Source organism: Aythya marila, assembly GCF_965140915.1.
Source record: "Aythya marila genome assembly, chromosome: 2".
Taxonomy (NCBI): domain Eukaryota; kingdom Metazoa; phylum Chordata; class Aves; order Anseriformes; family Anatidae; genus Aythya; species Aythya marila.
This window is the reverse complement of record NC_139043.1, coordinates 5598651-5617058: the sequence shown is the minus strand read 5'-3', so window position 1 is coordinate 5617058 and position 18408 is coordinate 5598651. Positions and strand designations below refer to the sequence as shown.

The window sequence follows — 18408 nt, the reverse complement described above, 5'->3', positions numbered from 1 at the left end:
TCAGATGCATTTCTTCTGGGGCTTTGGGCAGACTTGACTTGCAGAAGACCTCACCAGGTAAGCTGAGCTTCTGCTTTGCACCACAGCAACACGCAGCCCACAGAGATATTCGCACTGCTGCCCACAGCCTCTGACCACGCAGACAAGCTGGAGCTATTTTTGCAGATAGGCTGATGGCCAAACTTTTTAATTCCCTTTCTCCCCCCATGGATAACATAGCTGGTGTTGGCGATGCTTTCCAGAGAGATTCCTTGGACTCTTCACATAAAGTGGTGTTTGAGGAATTGGGTCATGGTGTAAAATTTAGCCCACAGAGTAAACCATTGGGTTTATGGAGCAGCTGGAGCTTTAATACTGAGACGTGCTGTCTTTATAGGGTTTGGACTACATGGTTTATGTGAGCAGCTATGTGCTATGAGTGATTTCAAGAGCTGCCCATCCAGAGTTTTAGAGTCGGAGTCTCTGAACAATGTTTCTTAGCTCACACAAGACTCTTAAATGATTCAGTTGTGTGAATCATTTGCTTTTGATCAAATGAATCATTCTCTCATGAGGAATCCAAGGATGGCTTGTCTTTCTGTCCCAACTGAACATTAATGCTGACCTATCCAAGATTAAAAGTGAATAAAGTCAGCCAGAAATCTGAACTCCCACAACAAAGCTCTAAAAGGACATCAAGAAAATCCAACACAAGCAGCAGATTCAGCAAATAGGCTTGCATATGTTTTTTTTTCCAAGTTTCAGAGTTATTTAACTGCAGTTTCTCCTTCTTCTTCAGCCCACGTTGAAAGAAGTGTGTGCCTCATGCCTGCAGCCTGTCTACTCCGTGGAGCGTGTGGTCACTGACAAAGTCTGCCTGCACAACTCGTGCTTCTGCTGCAAGGTCTGCAGGAAGAAGTTGAGGTGAGTGGTAGGACCATTTATTTTTGGTCCTACCAAAAATGGTAGGACCATTTATTTTTGAGGGATGTCCAAGTAGTTTCCATATGAATGGCCTGGTGGTAATTCCAGCGGGGTGAGCTCAAGGTAACAGGGAAGGGCAGTTTCCTTGATACAAATTTCCTCTCCATGATTAGTCTGAAGACTGCTCACCCCAAGCTTGTGTACACCTGTGAATCTGCAATCTGCACGGTGGTGCAAGGGTGAGGTGCAAACACGAGAAATATTTTCAGGTTGGGACTGCTGATAGGGATTTTAATTGCAGGAGTAATCGGGGTGCTTCACATGTTCACAGAGTTGGGTGGGTGAGAAGGAAGCTCTGGAATCCTCCACCCAGCCTCCTGCAGGTCCAAGGAGGGCAGGTTGCTCAGGGCCATGACCATGAGGTGTGTATGGTTCCAAGGTCGGAGATACAACAGCCTCCTGGTTGCAGCCACTCTTTCAAGACCTGATCACCAGTGAAAATGTTCTGTTCCTATATCTAATCACGATTTCCCATGTTTACAACTTGTTCTTATTGCCTCTCATTCTGTTACTACACCTCCTCTGACCCTCCCACAAGATAGACACACAGCAACGAGATCCTCTCCTTTAACCTTGCCATCGTAACACAGCTAACCCAGCTCTCAGCCTGTCCTTATATCACACACTCCAGGTCCCAAACCACTTTGGTGGCCCTTCACTGGATTTCTTCCACTATATCAATGGTTTTCTTACACTGGGAGCCCAAAACTGGACAGAAAACTACATGTGACCCCACAAGCACCAAACAGAGAGGAACAGTCACTTCTCTTGACCTGCTTGCTGCGCTCTTACTAATGAAGTCCAGTATTTGGGCTGCTTTGTCATGAGGGCACACTGCTGGCATGTTTTCTGTTTGTGATTCCCCAAGGAACCTTTTCTGCAAGTCTTTTTGCTGTCTTCTTGCCCCCCAGTCTGTGCAGACACATTTCCTTATCATGCAGTCATTGTATCCCGGGAGCCCTGTGAATTTTTACCCATATGGGCCATGCTCTCTACACAAGGAGAGAGATGAAGCCCTGGTGTGAAGCCTGGCTGATAACAGAGAAAGGGATCTCACATAACTTGGTCCACAGCTCCCCAGGGTATTGCAAGGAAATGTTTAATTTTTCACGTGTTTCGGTTTTTGAAAGAAAAAATCAAACATATCCTCAGCAAACAGACACTGCTTTTGAAAGGCTTCATTCTTCAGACCCCCCCTCTTTTCCCCGACAGTTTCCAGTTGCAAAACAGTTTTGCTGAAAACCCCTCCGTCAGCGCTACTGCTAATCCTCCCCTCCCACACACCCTCTAACAGCTCTGCCAATGTGTTGTTTTCCAGCTTGCAAAACTATGCTGCCCTCCGCGGGGTGTTTTACTGCCAGGTCCACTACAAGCAGATGGCTGGAGCTGAAAACAGAAGCGAGGCAAGGAGGCTGGAGCAACAGCTCCGGGACCATCAGGTTCAGCGAGCAGCAGCAGTGGGCAGAGAGGCACAGCCCCAGGGCTGGTACAACAGGGCCGAAAATAAGACTGAAGGAAGAAGGAAACCCACATCCTTCAATGCACAGGGCAGCTTGCAGCTGGCTGAGCAAAGGCGAGAGCTGAACAGCAGGTCTGTGCTCTTAGGGAACAAGCTCAGGACCAGCTGGCCACCTTCAGAAACAGCCTTGTTGGCTGGAGATGGAAAAGATGGGAATTTTTCCTGGAAAAAGCCCTCACTGAGCTTGCAAACTGGCCGGGCTGCGGGCAACGAGGAAAGCAGGATGGTGCTTGGGGTTCAGAAGGGAAGAACAGCAGTGGAGGCAGCCGTAAAGAAGGGAAGCTTCCTACCTGGTGTCACCTACCCTGAGAAAAGACAGCAAGCGTGTTCCTGGGCTAAGCCTGGAGAACAGCGAGATGGTGAGAAGAAGCTGGCATTTGGGGACAGGGACATACCCGGGGGGAAACAAGGGGGCAAGGTGTCCCAGCGAGTTGCTGCGTTCCAGCAGGGCAGGGTCCAGGAGCACAGAGGGTCTGTGTCTGCCTCCTCCCCTGTGCTGCTGGAGCCTGTTAAATCTGTGACACGTCAGAGCACCAAACCCACCAACTGGAGGTACCTGGGGACCAAAGGGGGCTGCAGCCTGCCCGCAGCAGGGCTGCTGGTGAAGGAAAATGAGGCCCGTGGGTCTCTCTCGCCACTGAGCACATCCAATGAAGGAGGCACAATGCCTGCAGTGACAGCTGACAAGCTTGAACAGTCCACAGCCACCCCAAACACTGCAGGAGGCAAGCATCATCTTGGAGAGAGAATGAGCAGCCCACAGCTGGTCTGTGTGCCAGGAGGGCTGGAAACCAGAAACACCACAAATATGGAGCCAAAATACAGAGCTGAGGGGGATGATGCCCCTGAATACAAAGCTGAAGACCAAGCTTTCTGCCACTCTGGTGTGCCAGGGAGCCCCAGTGTAGCATCCAGCTCCCTGCAGCCAGGAGGACTGAGTGCATCACCTGAGATGGATGAGCTGGTGCGTGAGAAATCAAAGACAAATGTTGATGAGTTTCCTGGGAAACAAACACCAGTGAGTTTGGAGGAATACATGCTGCTATCCAGTGTAAGTCATTTGCCTGAGGTTGAGAGCAAAGGGGTGGAATTTGAGAAGACCAAAGAAACGAAACCAGCAAGTACATCAAGGTTTCTGGAAGAACCCAGTCCTGAGCACACATCTCAGGAAGAAACACCAGAAAAGAACAGAGTCCCTTCACCTGGTTTGCCAGAGAAGACAGATGACCATGATATGCCCCAGCTACAAGAAACAGAACCTCAGGCCACGTGTAGCCCGCTGATGGCTAACCCTCATGGGGATATTCTGGTCCATGATGTAAAATCACCTGGAAAGGGTTTTCCAGTATCAGCAGACATGCCTTTGAAAGGAACCTGCGCCACTTGGCCCTCACCTGATGAAGCTGACAACTCCAAATCAAAGGATCCAAGTGAAGTTCTTGATGGAAACATCTTTAACATTTCTGAGCAACCAGCCAAGAAATTCGACTCTTCCAAACTGAGTGAATCCTCAGACAAACATGGGGGTCATCCAGAGGGTGAAGAAAAAATGGACCTGAAACACCCAGGGGAAAGCACTGTGCATACATCAAGACCTGGTGACCAAAGCAAAGAGACCAGAAGCAGCCAAGCCAGGACAGAGGTGTTGGGTAAAGGTCTCAGGCTTGGGAAAAACCCCTTCACTATGCTTTTTGGTTCTGAAGACAAAGGCAGCGCTCCCAAGAAGGAAACGAGCCAAAGGAAACCCACGAAGCCCCAATCAGCCCTTGTCACTTTGTTTGGTTACTCCTCAGAGAAGAAGCAGAGTCAACAAGAAAAGCCTGCAAGATCCTCAGAACAAACAGATGCTGAAAACAAGCAGGAAAAGCCCCAGGGCCTCTTCAGCTCCTCCAGCCAAGCAAAACAAAAGGCCTCCAAAAATGATGAGCTGCCACAGCCAGGGAAGACAGAGGTCATCCCCAACGAAAAGCAGGAGAGTTCTGGAGGCTGCTCAGATACCACCAAGGGCAAGGAGACCAATATCTTGTTGTTCCCTCCTGGTACAAACATTTCATGTGATGATAAACACGAGGGAGTTGAACTTGAAATTCGTGACCAACCAGCTTCAGACAGGCAGGTTCAGCAGCTACAGGAGAGCTGCTGGCCCTCTCTCGTGCCAGCACAGGAAAATCAGAAAGAAGGTGCAGCAGACTTTGAAGGTGGAACAAACCCTTTCCATCCTTCTCCAGAGCTTACGCCTGCAGCTGATAACAGCAAAAAACTCACCAGGGAAGGAAGTCGTCGTGATGCTCATCTACTGGAAATTCAGAACTTACCGAGTTTGGATATCCAGAACACAATGGTAGAGGATGGGATTTTTTCTTCATCAAGCAATTTAAGAAAGTCACCTGAGGAAGCTGAGCTTCAGTTAGACAACGTGGATCTTCTGGAAGACAGTAACGTTCTCCTATCTGTAGAAAACAAAGGACAAGATTTTCCCGGGATGGCGAGTAAAATCCCAAATTTAGACTTGCAAAATTCACCGACGGGAACTTCACCTTGCTTTGATCCAAATCCTTCAGAACTGTGCCAGGAAATCCTGGCAAGTGCTCCACTAGAACCGTGGGACCCCTCCAGCTTCCCCTTTCTTGTTGGACAAGATGAGATTGTTACTGGAGGCTCCGAAGGGATTCAGGGCTGTGCACTGCTGCAGCACTTCGATCTGCAGTACCAGGCCCCAAAGGCTGCAGAAGATGCATTTGGATGGGGTTGTAGTGCTGAAGACTCACCAAACAAACACCTCTCTGTGCAGGAAGGCAGTTTTCCTCCACTGTACACGGTCACCAGCCATGCTTCTGAAAACCCTAATCAGGGTCTCTTTGATCCCTTTCATGTTGATTCAGACCAAATTGGCCAGGGTGTTCCTGCAGAAATGGACGGGAGAAGAAAAATATCAGGAGCTGAAGAAGCTCATGAAAGTCTCTGCTCTGCAGACCCAGATGCGTTCAATGATGACCCTTTAAACCAGGAGTTCTTTATATAGTTGAAAAAGGAAAAAAAGAAAAGGAGAAAAAAGAAAAAAAAAAAAAAAAGAAAGAAAGAAAGAAAAAAAGAGAGAAAAAAAAAAAAGAAAAAAAAAAAAAGAAGAAAAAAAAAAGAGAGAGAGAAAAAAATTAGTTTCTGAAGTTAGCTGATATGGGACAAAATGTGATTCATGAAATCAGCTTAGAAATCCCCACTGCTCTGGCACTAGGTGAATTCAGTTGTGCATAGGCTGATTTATTAGCAGCTTAAGGAGCTAAATTTAAGATCTCTCTATCCTGGTCATAGTGGATCAGCGCTCAGGTCCCAAAAAAAGAACACCACAAAGATTGGCTTCACCACGAGGAACCTCCAAGGAGAGATTAACCTCTCCAGTGGGAGCAGCACCCCATTCCCTGCACTTGGAGGGGGAATCCTTGACCCCAAGTGCACAAGCAAAATGCAATGAGCAAAGGCAGAGCTGATGGGGGCACACTAAAAATTCAGCTCCAAATTTGGTTTAGGTGTCTGCGACAGTAATATTTCAGCATAAATCAGATGCCCAAGCCCGCTCAGAATTAAAGGAGAGTCAGTAAGTACTGGCAATGCAGTCCAGGGAGTGATTCAGCCTGTGATAAGCAATTGCATTCAGAAAGCTAACAGCTCTCTGAACTCCACTGAGCTTATTGATTGATCTCAACTAATTACAGTACAACCTTAGATATCTATTTATCATAAAGACAGCAATATTTAGACATCTAGAGCTGATTACATGGCTTGTCTATGCTTAACCATAGATATCTCGCTCCCCTCATTATATTTTTCCTTATTTAGACTGGAAAATTGCTTCACATGGGAGGTTACTGTCATTATCCTCTTTTTATAACAATAAGCAAAGATAAGTGAAATGACCTTGGCAAGGTCACCCGGTCAGAAGGGCAGAGCAAGACAAGGCATCTGGGTCTCCTGAAGTCCTGCTGTCCCTGTGTGGTCTCACACTGACCCTCCCTGGCTGCCTTTTGCTGCCGTAACACAGGTGCTACAGAGGTTAACAATTACACGGATGATAACAAGTTCACCTTGAACATCAGAGAGACAAAACACGAACACGCCTTACAAAAAGGTTCATGGAGCACATCGCTTTGACCGTGTTAACCGGCTGTCTGTTATAAAAAGGATAAAGATGTTAAAACAATTAATAAACACACATATCATCTCTGCCACATCGGTGCTGAAATGTACACTGGCTCTGTCAGATCTGCTGGAGGTATAAAACTGGAGGTATAAAAGTCAGTGCACTCTGCAGGGACATCAGTGTGTGTCCAAGAAAAAGAGGGGTGGCCCGTAAAGCTACGTGACCCATTAGGTGATAAATTGGTCTCATCTTGGGGTGGGACAAGTGCCTCGGGACAAAGGTGCTGGCATCCCACAGCCCTGGTCAAGCTGTATTTAGATATGGAGAAATGAGACCGAAAGGCTTGAAGGGATTAAGCACAGCATAATTGATGTCCAAATGGGCTTCCAGCCACAGTCACTGCTGACATCCCGAGCTCTGCTGAGGCTGCAAGCATGTCTGAGTCACCCCCCCACAAATTTTTGTGGTCAAAACCTGACCTCTTTGCCACAGGAGATGCTGGTGGCTGAGGAGTGAGAAGGAAGACCATGTAGGCTGGTCATGCACCACTGAGAAAGGCACCTACCCCCATGTGTAGCAGGATGGGGTTGAAATGCCTCTACACGGCAGATCTCCCCAGCAAAGTCACCCCACAACAAGGATTTGGAGTAAAAGGAAACCTCTGGAAGTTATTTAGCCAGCCTCCTGCCCACAATATGTCTCTGAACAACAGCAACTCCTGTCGTCCAAGGATGTGGGTCCAAAGCTCAGTGGCATGTTTAGCCATGTGGTGTGTGTGTATGCACGAACTAATTGCTCCTCTCTCCCCTTGCTCCCATTAGCTTAGGGGGTGATGTTTTAAGGTCATGTCTTCCAATGTCTCACACTTCAATAAGTACACCAGTGCTGTACCTACTCCACACAGACCTGGACTTGTCTGATCCTTCTGTAGCTATTCTGGAGGCTCAGATGCACTCCTTGAGCTGGGGGGTGATGGACGAAGGGTTTGAGAGGAGATACTAGTGAGCAAGTCGGTGTCCACTGACCTGTCCTAATCACTTTGGTGAAAGCAGCCAGGAGACCTTTGACAAATCACACACCACATTGCAAACGCTGAGGACAATCTGGGTTTCCAGTTCCCAGGAATAAAGATGCAAAGCACTCAGAGAGGCTGCCCAGGAAATAGCTCAGACGTGCAGTAGAAACCAGGTCAATCTCCTTTGCAAGTGACATCAGAACCTCAGGCAAAACCAGGCCAATGTCTTTTCTTATCCCCAAACCCTGTGTGCTCTGTGTGTGTGTGACAAGTCTGATATGTTTTTCTTAAGGGTACTCTCCCAGTCAAATCTCTTTTAGGATTCTCTTCAAGACATTGTAGTTTAGATTCAGTTTTATGACTGACCAGGGCTTCTACCTGGGGCAAATGAAAATCGACAGCTTGGGACACAGCTCTCAAGATCATGTCTCCTTGATGACCAACAATTTCCCTGTCCAAAGGAGAAGTCATCAGGGTGGGCTGTCCACCCATTAAGCCATTAATGAGAGCAGCACATGTGAATGAGAAGCTGCAAGCCCCCTGTCTGCCCTGGCATATGTAGCGACAGCAACCTTCCTTGTCTGAAAGGGGATGTGCATGGGGGAGAGGAGGGAGCACAGCCAGCAGATGTGGCCCCAGAGAAGACAAAAACCAACCAGCACAGTGGGTCCACCTGGAAACTGCAGCAAGTATTTCCTAGATGGGAAGTCCATCCTGCACAGGAACGTGGCCCAAGGCCCCCAAACCCTCCTGCTTCCCTTTCAGCTGCACGGGACCAGCCCCAAAACCTACACAGAAACCTCTTCTGTGGATTCACACCTCACAGTTTGGAAAAAAATCACTCTGCAGCACAGCTGCCTTCAGGAGGTGTGGGGAGATACTGGGATAAGACAAGCTGTCCCCCTTCTGACCCCAAGAGTGACAGTGCTCTGGCACCTTTGTTCTGGCCGCAGGAACAGGGAGGGAATGGCTGGTGGCAAAGTGCGTCCCACAGGACTCCGATATATCTCATCTTAATGGGGGAACGTGCTGATTCAGGTGCTCATGAGAAGTGCTCATTTTATCACAAATGATTAGGGGTTTGGTGCTCAAAGAGTTTAAACATTAATGTTTTGCTATTTAAGCAAGGCGTTCTGGGGCAGCCCGGACATAGAGGTACACACCATGGCCGAGTTTGGGGATTTTATAAGCGCTCTGGGGGAGTTCGGGCTGTATCAGAAATGGCTCGTGCTGTTGCTCTCCCTCCCGCTGCTTCTTAACCCTTTCCAAATGATTGGCCAAGTGTTCATAGTTGTGGACGTGCCTCACTACTGCAACACCAGCTGGATCCGCGCCGTCGGCCCCAACCTGACCGAGGAGGAGCAGCTGAACCTCACCCTGCCCCGCGGCGCGGACGGGGCGTACGAGCAGTGCTCCATGTACTCGCCCGTCGACTGGGACCTGGGCTCCATCGTGGCGTACGGCCTGAACGCCACGGAGAAGTGCAGCAGTGGCTGGGTGTACCCCTCAGCACAGCAGCCCTCCCTGCTCACCGAGGTCTGTAAATGCCTTCGGACGCCCCGGGGACGTGCAGGGGAAGGGATGGACTTTGGGGAAGGCCGAGGCAGAGGCGGGGTGGGGCTGAGCCCAGCGCGTGCTCTGCCCACCGCACAGCCCCTTGCCAGCACCCGAGGCACTCACGGTACCTGGCCGGGGGGTGCCTCTCTGCACCTCTCTTCCACTCTCTCCCCACATTCCTCCCTCATTTCTCCTTCCCTCTTTCCTCCGTTCCAGCTCCAACTTTCTCCTGGGTACCCTCCTGTGGGCTAAAACCAGATGAGGGAGCCCAGCCTCTGGCTTTTCCTTGTCTCCCCTGGAGCCCTGTGTCCATTTCACATCCAGTTTCTCTGGAGGCCCCTCAGCAGCTGCTGCATCCCTTCCCTTTACTGCTCCAGCCATCCTTTCCCAGCAAAAACGCTGCTCGCCTGTGTGGTGGTTTCACTCGGGTGAGCAACAGAGCTCCACCACAGCCGCTTTCTCATTCCTCTTCCTCATAGCAAAAGGGGGAAAAAACAGCAATTGATTGATTGATTGATTGATTTTCCATTTCTTAAATCTGCTCTCACAGAGGCACAAACAATATCACTTATTGACTCAGCTCTGGCCAGCTGCAAGGCCCTTATCTAACATGAAGCAGCTTCTGGATTCTTCTCCCAGAAGCCACCCCAATAGCCCCCCACTACTCAAACCTTGCCATATAAACCCCCTACACCCTGCCCTCCTCCTGCCTGCAGCCTGTCCCACCCTGCCTGGCCTTTGCAGCCAGGTGCTGGGACCCCTCTCCGAGGCCCCGCTTCCCCCAACACTTCCCAACCAGGAGGCTCCCTTGGGCTGCCTGGCCTTGCTGCTCTCCTGCAGGTTCTGCTGCTTGAGGCCATCGCTGAGTGCGCAGGGGTCTGTCCCACCTCCCGCTTGTGCAGCTCACACACACACTGGAGACTTGTGTCCTCGGGAGAGGGATCTGTGATCCCAGGGACTATGGCGAGAGCCTGTCAGCAGCAAAAGCAGCTGTGTTTCCCTCCTCCAGTTCGACCTCGTGTGTGACAGGAAGGACCTGACGGACATCTCGCAGTCTGTCTACATGCTGGGGCTGTTCCTGGGAGCCATGATCTTTGGGCCACTCAGTGACAGGTGAGGAGACACAGACACCTATCTAGAGTTGTTGCCTGGCACCTTCAAACAACACAGCAGAGGCTTCAGGATGCCCATGCACTGGCCACAAAACACCTTCTTCACAGAACTCTATCCCCATTCCTCAACAAGAGAGGTAATAGGAGAGGGAGGCAGATACAACCTTAGGGGTCCTTCAGAAGTCTCATGTCCAGCCCCAGTTCTTGTCTCAGCTACCCAAGGTTGTCTCTAGGGATCCTAGAACATGGAATGGAGAAGGGCACAGTATGCACACAGGGCATTTCGCAGGTGAAGCTGTATTACAGCCTGTGTAAGTCTGGTCCTCAATGCTGTCAGCAGAGGCAGCATGGGAGCCCTTCAAGGGCATGTTACTTTAACCTTTACCAGTATCACATCTGGCCAGAAGTGGCGATGCTGCTTTTGCTGTCTTGTCCTCCCTGAGTCAAGGAGCTCTATTCACACAGGAGTCAAACCCCTGGTGTGAATGGTTCCCAAATCATTGTGTATCCCTCTGGATTCCCATGGGGTCTCTCCAGATACGAACAGTAACTTCCCTATTCCTCCACAGGATCGGCCGCCGGCCAGTCCTTCTGATCTCCATCTTCATCCAGAGCTTGTTCGGTTTGGGAATTGCCTTTGTGCCCCATTTCTATGTATACATGGCCTTAAGATGTGTCGTGGCAACTGCTGTGTCTGGAATTCTGATTACTGCCTTGGCCTTAGGTGAGTAGGATGCCCTTGCCCTGATGCAGACCAATGTGGCCTCTCAAGATATGATAGAAAAAGACATAAAAGATAGTCCTGCATGCTTTGGGAAAAAAAAAAAAAAAAAAAAAAAAAAAAAGAACTCTCAAATGAAGGCTTAATAATAGCCCTGTTCCTCCTCTCTCAGGGTGACAGCTCAGGGAAGACAACCAAGATAACATGGGAGGATGATAGATGTAGGGAGAGCAGGAACAGGGGGGGCTCCCCTCGCAGGGACAGGACAGCCAATCCAGAAGATGCTGTCAGCACACGAAAAGGGGTATGAAGAACTGTCAACTGTGTCCCTACTGTGTGAGAACATTTCAAACATATCTCTGAAAATGGAGGTCTGACTGAAAGTGTCTTCTCCTCAGCTCCTGGAGAATTCTTCTCCAGGAGAAACAAACTGCTTGAAGAAGGGGAAATCACTCACAATGACCCTCAAACTCTGTTCTTCTTTTCAGCTACGGAATGGGTTGGGGTCTCCTATCGACCACATGCAGTGCTTATTACTCACTGCTGTTCTGCCATCGGACAAATGATTTTGGCTGGCTTGAGCTATGGCATTCGTAACTGGAGGTTGCTGGAAATTGCAGGATCTGCTCCTATGTTTGCCCTTTTCTTCTACATCTGGTAAGAGGCAGGTGGGCAGTATGCTCCTCGCAGGCATTACAGGTGCCGGAGGGGTTTCTGCAGAGCTCAGCACATCTCCCTGAGCCACTGGGCCTCGGAGAGCTGTAGCTGCTTTGCTTCAGGTCCTCAGATGTGGCGTAAATGTAGCCCTGGGAAGCCTGATAGGAGGAGGCATTTGGATTCCCATCACACATCGTGCCCATTACTTGCTGGGCCTGGTTGCAGGGAGATGGGCTCCGAGGAAAGTCAGCAGGTCACAGGGCATCTTCTGCTTCCATCTCCTTGGCAGGGTGCTACCAGAGTCGGCTCGGTGGCTGGTGACAAAAGGCAAAATAGAAGAAGCTAAGAAGGTCCTTCAGAAGGCAGCATCCATCAACAAGCGCACCATCCCCCCGGATCTCCTTGAGCAGGTACCAAAACCAGTGTGGGGAGCTGCTCGTCCTCAGAGACCTGCCTCTGAGTGTGGCTTTGTAGCACTCCTTGGAGCTGGGCTCACTTGGTAAACATCTTTCCATGAATGCTGGGATCATTTAGGGGTGGGCTTTTCTTCAGTGAGGGCTTCAGAAGTATGGAGGATGATCATGAGATCCCTGCTCTGTGGTTTTCCATGCCTAAATGCCCAAAGGCAGGGAAGTTACCACCCTTCCCATCCCAAGGACCCTGCACAGACAAAGTGTTCATCCCGAGGAACCTCCCAGTCTCCAAATTATTGCATGACACAGCCACACCATAGGCAGGCGAGTCAAGCCCCATTGGGCTGCCGCCCCTCCCACAGCAGCTTTGCGTCACAAGCCTGTCCCACTGAGCTTATCCTTTGTCTTCATCTGGAAAAAGAGCTAGCCATGGTTTCCTTTGTCTGCTCTGACACTCTTGCTGTCTCAATTTTGAAGCTGAAGTGTGAGAAACAGACCAAGCCTGGAAGTATTCTGGATCTCCTTCGGAAGAAGCACCTCCGGAAGGTGACTTTAATCATGTCATGTGCCTGGTAAGACATTGCCTGGTTCCCTCTTTCCCACCTTCTGGGTGAAGAAAAAAAGGTCTTGAAGGTTATTCATAACTGTAAATTAACCCCATTATTTTTTTTCATGTCCATTTGTGTTTGCCATTTTTCTTTCTCCTGGCACTGGACCAGATATATCTTGTCTGGGTTTGGGGAGAAGCTGATTATTCCAGATGCTGTGGGGGTTGTAATTCCACTTTCATGACAGACTCTGAGTTTTGGAGTAGTTTTGTGTCCCCACAGAAATTCTGGCTGCAGAATAAATATTGCTGAGCGTATCAGTGTCTATACTGTTTTACCTCATTCAACTATGTTCTGCAAAATTGTCACAAGTGGTGACTAGAAGCAAAACAGAGGTTCCTGGGAATTTAAATAAGCGTTTTGTGCTCTAACTAGCCTAATTTTTGAAGAAAAGATCCATAGAAAATCCATCTGATTGCATGTTTCATTCCATTGCATTTCAGGTTTGTGGACAGCCTAGTCTACTATGGTCTGAGCCTTAGTGTGACAAATTTTGGTCTCGACATCTATCTCACACAACTTGCCTTTGGGGCAGTGGAGTTACCAGCTCGCATTTCCTGCATTTTCCTGCTACAGTGGTTTGGGAGGAAAAAAAGTCAGGCTGTTCTGCTGCTGCTGGCTGGTGTGATGTGCCTCCTCATCGCTGGCATCCCTGAAGGTGAACAACCTCTTCCCAAGTCAAAAGAGAATCCAACCCCTATCTATCCTGGTTTAGAACCTATTCCCCCTTATGTGTTTCTACCTAAACACTGCCTAGAGTCTGTATCTTTGCACCTGCTGCTATGGTGGTGATGCAAGCAAGGCTGAAAGAAAGAGCAGGTTTGCAAGATGCTTTCCAGCTCATAGATAAGATATTTTCAAGTGAGCACTTCCCGACGACCTACAGTAGCTCAGTGACTCACTCTAGTCACAGATTTAGAAAACGTTCAAGGCCTGGGAACAAATCTATGTTCTCGTTGCCAGTTGTCCAAAGGTTATTTTTCCAAACATGATATCTGGGAGTGGTATCCAGTAGCTTAGCTGGCAGATTTCCTTGCAAAGTTCATTAGAAAGGGCTGTCCCAAAAAAAAAACGTCCAACTGCAGAGCCTCTGCCTGAACCTTGTCCATGGAAGCCACAGCAACTCTCTCTTCCCCTCAGACCAGGCCGTGGCGATCACTGTCCTGGCCATCATCGGCAAGTTTGCCGCCTCAGCCTCATTCTCCTGCTCCTACGTCTACTCCGCAGAGCTCTTCCCCACCGTCGTCAGGTGAGGTTTCACCAGGCTTTATGGCTTCCCTCCCACAGGGCTAGCCCCCTCACGGGAGCACACGTTGTGGCACCCCACCATGGGTGGTGATGGTGGCAATGGTGGCACAAGAGCCCGGCCGTGCCCATAGACGCGCTTGGTCCCTGGGCAGGGGCAGGAAGGAGGTGGCACAACATGGCCGCCATGGCTGCCCTATACATCTGTGGCCCGTCCCCTCAGCAGGGTAGCGTTGACGTGGCTGAGGAGAGCAGCACGGATGCGTGCAGCTCTCCTGTGTGGGCACCTAAACCCATGAGAATCCCTCACTGAGGGAAGAAAAGGGGACGTGGCACTCCACCATGGTGGTGGTAATGCCGGTAACAGGGCAGGGCGGAGGCAGCATGCCATGGCCGCCGGCTCTGCCCCTTGCGCTCCCCCTGTGGTGTCGCGCTGCTCCCCTGGGGCACCGAGCCCGGCCCGCAGCTCCCAGCGCCCCTCGCTCCTGCAGGCAAAGCGGCGTGGGGCTGTGCTCGATGGCGGCGCGGGTGGCGGGGATCATCGCCCCGCTGATCCGCCTCCTGGAGCAATACCACCGGGCCGTCCCCATGGCCGTCTTTGGCAGTGCCCCCGTGCTGGGGGGGCTGCTCTGCTTCCTGCTGCCCGAGACCCGTGGCGCCGAGCTGGTGGATGACACGAGGGGTGGCCGCCCCACGGCACAGGTGAGCCCCCGCGCTGCCTCCTCTTGCTCACGGGGGACAGGGGGACCACAGAAGGGCCCGTGGGCATTGCATGGGCCGCGTGTGGGGACATCTTTATGGGTTTACATTGATGGAAGAGGAGTGAATGGGGTGCCCCATTGCCGACGGAGAGGAGGGAAAGGGGTGGTAGTGATCTGCCCCATAACACATCCCAGAAGGGTATCTCAGTCTCATGGTGGTCACTGCTGCCCTCCTGTCCATGAAATGAAAATACCCCAGGAGTGGAGAGCACTTCCCTTGGCTCCCCCATCCTCCAGGAAAGGGCTGATGCCTTGTAGCTGTGCTCTCCAGCCTTCAGCAGCTCGTAGCTTCGAGCTCCCTGTTCCCCACCAGGCTGGGTGGAATTGCAGCCTGGTACTTTTTAGGTATCCATGGGTGCTCAGAGAGTGGGTGATGTGTGGGAAGCCAGGTTGTTGAAGGCTGCACGTCTTTTGGCTAACTTCTGAAGGCTGCCGTCAAGTCATAATCCATGTTTCTTTGCTTTTTAACTCTTTTCTGTGTCACAGAGACGTGTTTCTGACAACACAGGTGTGGTACCCCCCCAAGAGAGGTAAATATCTGGAGGTCTGAATTTAAAGATTTAAAAAAAATGTAAATTTAAGGCCATACTTGAATTATTCAGAAATCAGGATGGATACAATATAATGCCTTCCTTTCTCCTTTCCTGTCTCTATTAGCAGTTTGGAGACTTGTTCGAAGACAGACACTGAAGAGCATGGTGCAGACTCAGAGCATGCAGTCTGAAGATGCTTGGAGAGCAAGTGATGAATGGACAGGCACATTCTAAAGGTCTACTCTGATGGAGTCTTTTTTATAGCAGAACAACGAGGCGCTGCTGTCTGGACTCTGGTCTTGCAGCAGATCAACAACCCATCTGTATTCGTTGTCAGAGGGAGAGGAGATCTGTGGCACTCTGCGTGTGGAAAAGATGCACTTGGAACTGTTCTCCAGACCCGGCCTGTTATGCCCGGCTGTGCGAGTCCTCCCCGACGTGTTTCCCAGTCCTTTGCAAACTGGTACCCGTGGAACCATCCCTGTCGTGTTTTACAGCAATAAGGAACTGCCAGTAGAGTGGTATTACTGGGCAAGCGAGCACCGGACTGTGTCCCTCCTGCACTAATCGCTTGGGTCGTCAGCCTTGGCGGCGGCCCGAGCCTCGCCGTTTGATCAGGATGTCACTGAAACCCTGTCACACACGTATTTAGGTTGTATTTCTATGTGGTGTTGAATTTGAATTTCTACATGAATAATATAAATTATACTTTGTGTTTGATAAGAGACACTTGTAATGCAATATGTGAATAATAAATGGTGTTGATTTTTTTTTTCCTACTGTTTCACAGTTGGCCTTTGTAACTGCTATTGGCTCTGGAGTGTTTTCTACACAGAAATTAGAAGCCTGTAATTTAACACACAGATGGAAATGTGTTTGGTTTCCATCAGCCACAAACAATGCAGAAACAGAGTGTTAAAGTACTCTGGGTAACAACTGGGTTCAATCAGGACTTATTTTTATTTCCAAGTTTTCTGATGAACAATCTTTGTTTAAATATTTTTTCCTCTATGAGCAGCTGCAGAAGCTTCCTGAATTGTGTGGTGCACGCTGTGTTTCAATTTCAGTTAAACTGAGTGGACATCTGGACATTTTACCCCAGTCATTGTCAGCCTTTACTGGTAACCTCAGTTGGCTGTTGCCAGCTCTACCACAATTTAGTGTCATCTAATGTCATGCAAAGGCAAGAGAAGGGTGGCCTCCTCTTCTGCTCTGCATAGTTACAGTCAGAGAGTGCATTTGGTGCCCTTTCACAGAGCTGCCCCTTCAAAGCTTACAGCGTAAATCTTGTTCCCAGGAAAATGCTGATCACTCAGGTTTGTAGCATCCTTTTGTTTCCAATTATTTTGTGCCGTGGTAAATGGTGTTTTGAAGGCTGGGGTGTTCCAATGCCAAGCCAGGCGTTCTTGGAGGCAACGCTCATTCTGTGCTTTGGCTTTGATACACAAGATCTCCTCAGATTGCAAGAGTGTGATGGGACCTGGCCATGGCTGGAGATGAGGACTCATTAACACTTACTCATTGTAGAGAGTCACGGCAGCAGCACTAATATTGCTTCTTACCTCCTCAGCCATTCTCTGCTGTATCCCTTTCTGCAACCTATTCTCCTGTCATGGGTCTGAGGCTTTCCCAGCATGGAGCTGGGAGGAAGGAGAAGACAATGTCCTCTGTTCAAAGGACAGGCTCCGGGATCCTGACACCTCCACCCCACAGAGAGAAGTTGGGGCTGATGCAGGGTTTGATGGTATCACTGACATCAGGGCTGTGCTGATTGCTCCTGTGCTCTCTGGGGGATCCTCTGGCAACAGGAGCTGCTTCACCTTGCCTCGGGCAACGGGTCTCGGGGTGGTTCTGCTGCTCCTTCACACCTTAAATATCTCTGGCCCTGCCTGAGCATTTTCCTTGGCAGTGAGGAGGTCCTAATGGATAAACTTGGGTCTCCTCCAAGAGGGAAATGGAGGTGAAGAAGTCCTGACCTGAATGCAGGTGTAAGTTAGGATGTAAGTGCAGAAGCAGGGCTTTGCTCACGTGCCAGCTGTGAACAGTCTGAAGAAGACTCGGACATAAATTGATCTGTCCTGGCAAACTCTTCAGCCACCCACAATGTCCCTGACATTTGCTCACCACAACCACCTTCAGCACCATCCCAAACTGTCTCTCTCATCATGCTTTGACAAACTTCTCTATTAAGGCCTTGCATTTGCTACTCCATTTTGTTCCCACCTCCCCTTCAGACTTCTGACTCCTTCCCTTGGCTATAGGGTTATTCTCTTTCCTGTAGTTATCCGTTCAGTCACCTGAGACACCTTTTACCCAAAACCTCATTATTATGTGAGCTCATAACATCCCATTATATGTATGCAAAATGTGTTTCATTTACACATGCTATTTTAACTTGACTTTGTATTATCAGCTCTACTACTGTGCAGGACCACACATTGACCAGTTAGCAATGGCAGTAAAGCACAGCGATACCATTGGCCATCCTCCCATTCCTGTTGAGCTGGGCAAATCACCACAAGTCAATTTAGGTTCTCGTCAGCCAAAAATGCATCATCCCATAGTCCAGACTAACCAGGTGCAGTGGTCTAGAGAAGAGGAGGCAAAATAGATCTTCAGCCTACTGGAAGCGTAAATGAGTTGGAGCAGAAGTACATCAAATGTGTCTGGACACCATTAATTATGAAGTGAACTGAAACAGAGAGACTCAGAGAAGAGTTCTTATAAGGAGAAACCATGTTTCACTCAGTAACTGTTTTACTCCAAGCTCTTCCCTCAACATTTACCCTCAATTCCTGATTTTCCATAAAAGCATGAAAGAGGCAGGCTCCAGCCTTTGCAAAGGAAAAAGAGTGTTCTCACTCAAAAGACTGAGCACCTCTATGCTCAGGTCCACTGAACAGGAGCACCACAGCCAAAACTGAGCAAATGCCGTGGAGAGCAATGCCAGAATGAAGATGGCACCATAGCCATCTGTGGTGGGACTGTTGCATGTTACTGCTTTTATCCAGAGTGCTGTCTTCACCAAACTGCATATCCATGGGATACTTTAATTCAAGGAAAACATGTAGGCATGACAAGGAGAAATAATGTCTCATTTGAAAGCTTCACAGTGTTACTAGAAAATAGCCTTTGAGCTGTACACGGTCCTAGCTTTGCATATAACTTC

General features: G+C 49.5%; 1 protein-coding gene across 4 annotated transcripts; it reads left to right on the top strand.

Moving 5' to 3' along the window:
• Positions 1 to 7488: 7488 nt before the first annotated feature.
• Positions 7489 to 16138, top strand: LOC309874265 (solute carrier family 22 member 13-like). Of its 4 annotated transcripts, none has more exons than XM_082752290.1 (11): positions 7489 to 9168; positions 10199 to 10302; positions 10871 to 11025; positions 11511 to 11679; positions 11969 to 12089; positions 12570 to 12664; positions 13144 to 13358; positions 13841 to 13949; positions 14437 to 14647; positions 15193 to 15236; positions 15367 to 16138. In XM_082752290.1, the coding sequence occupies exons 1-11, from the start codon at positions 8740 to 8742 to the stop codon at positions 15428 to 15430; spliced, it is 1716 nt and encodes a 571-aa protein (XP_082608416.1). In that variant the 5' UTR covers positions 7489 to 8739; the 3' UTR covers positions 15431 to 16138. The 4 variants fall into 4 exon arrangements, with proteins under 4 accessions (XP_082608416.1, XP_082608415.1, XP_082608418.1 ...); XM_082752289.1 differs by having other exon boundaries at positions 15364 to 16138; XM_082752292.1 differs by lacking the exon at positions 14437 to 14647.
• Positions 16139 to 18408: the final 2270 nt, after the last annotated feature.

Coding starts and splice junctions, on each gene's coding strand:
- LOC309874265 (XM_082752289.1), top strand. CDS start 8,740: ATGTTTTGCTATTTAAGCAAGGCGTTCTGGGGCAGCCCGGACATAGAG. Junction 13,359..13,840: donor CATCGCTGGCATCCCTGAAG/GTGAACAACCTC, acceptor TCTTCCCCTCAG/ACCAGGCCGTGGCGATCACT. Junction 15,237..15,363: donor GTGGTACCCCCCCAAGAGAG/GTAAATATCTGG, acceptor TGTCTCTATTAG/CAGTTTGGAGACTTGTTCGA.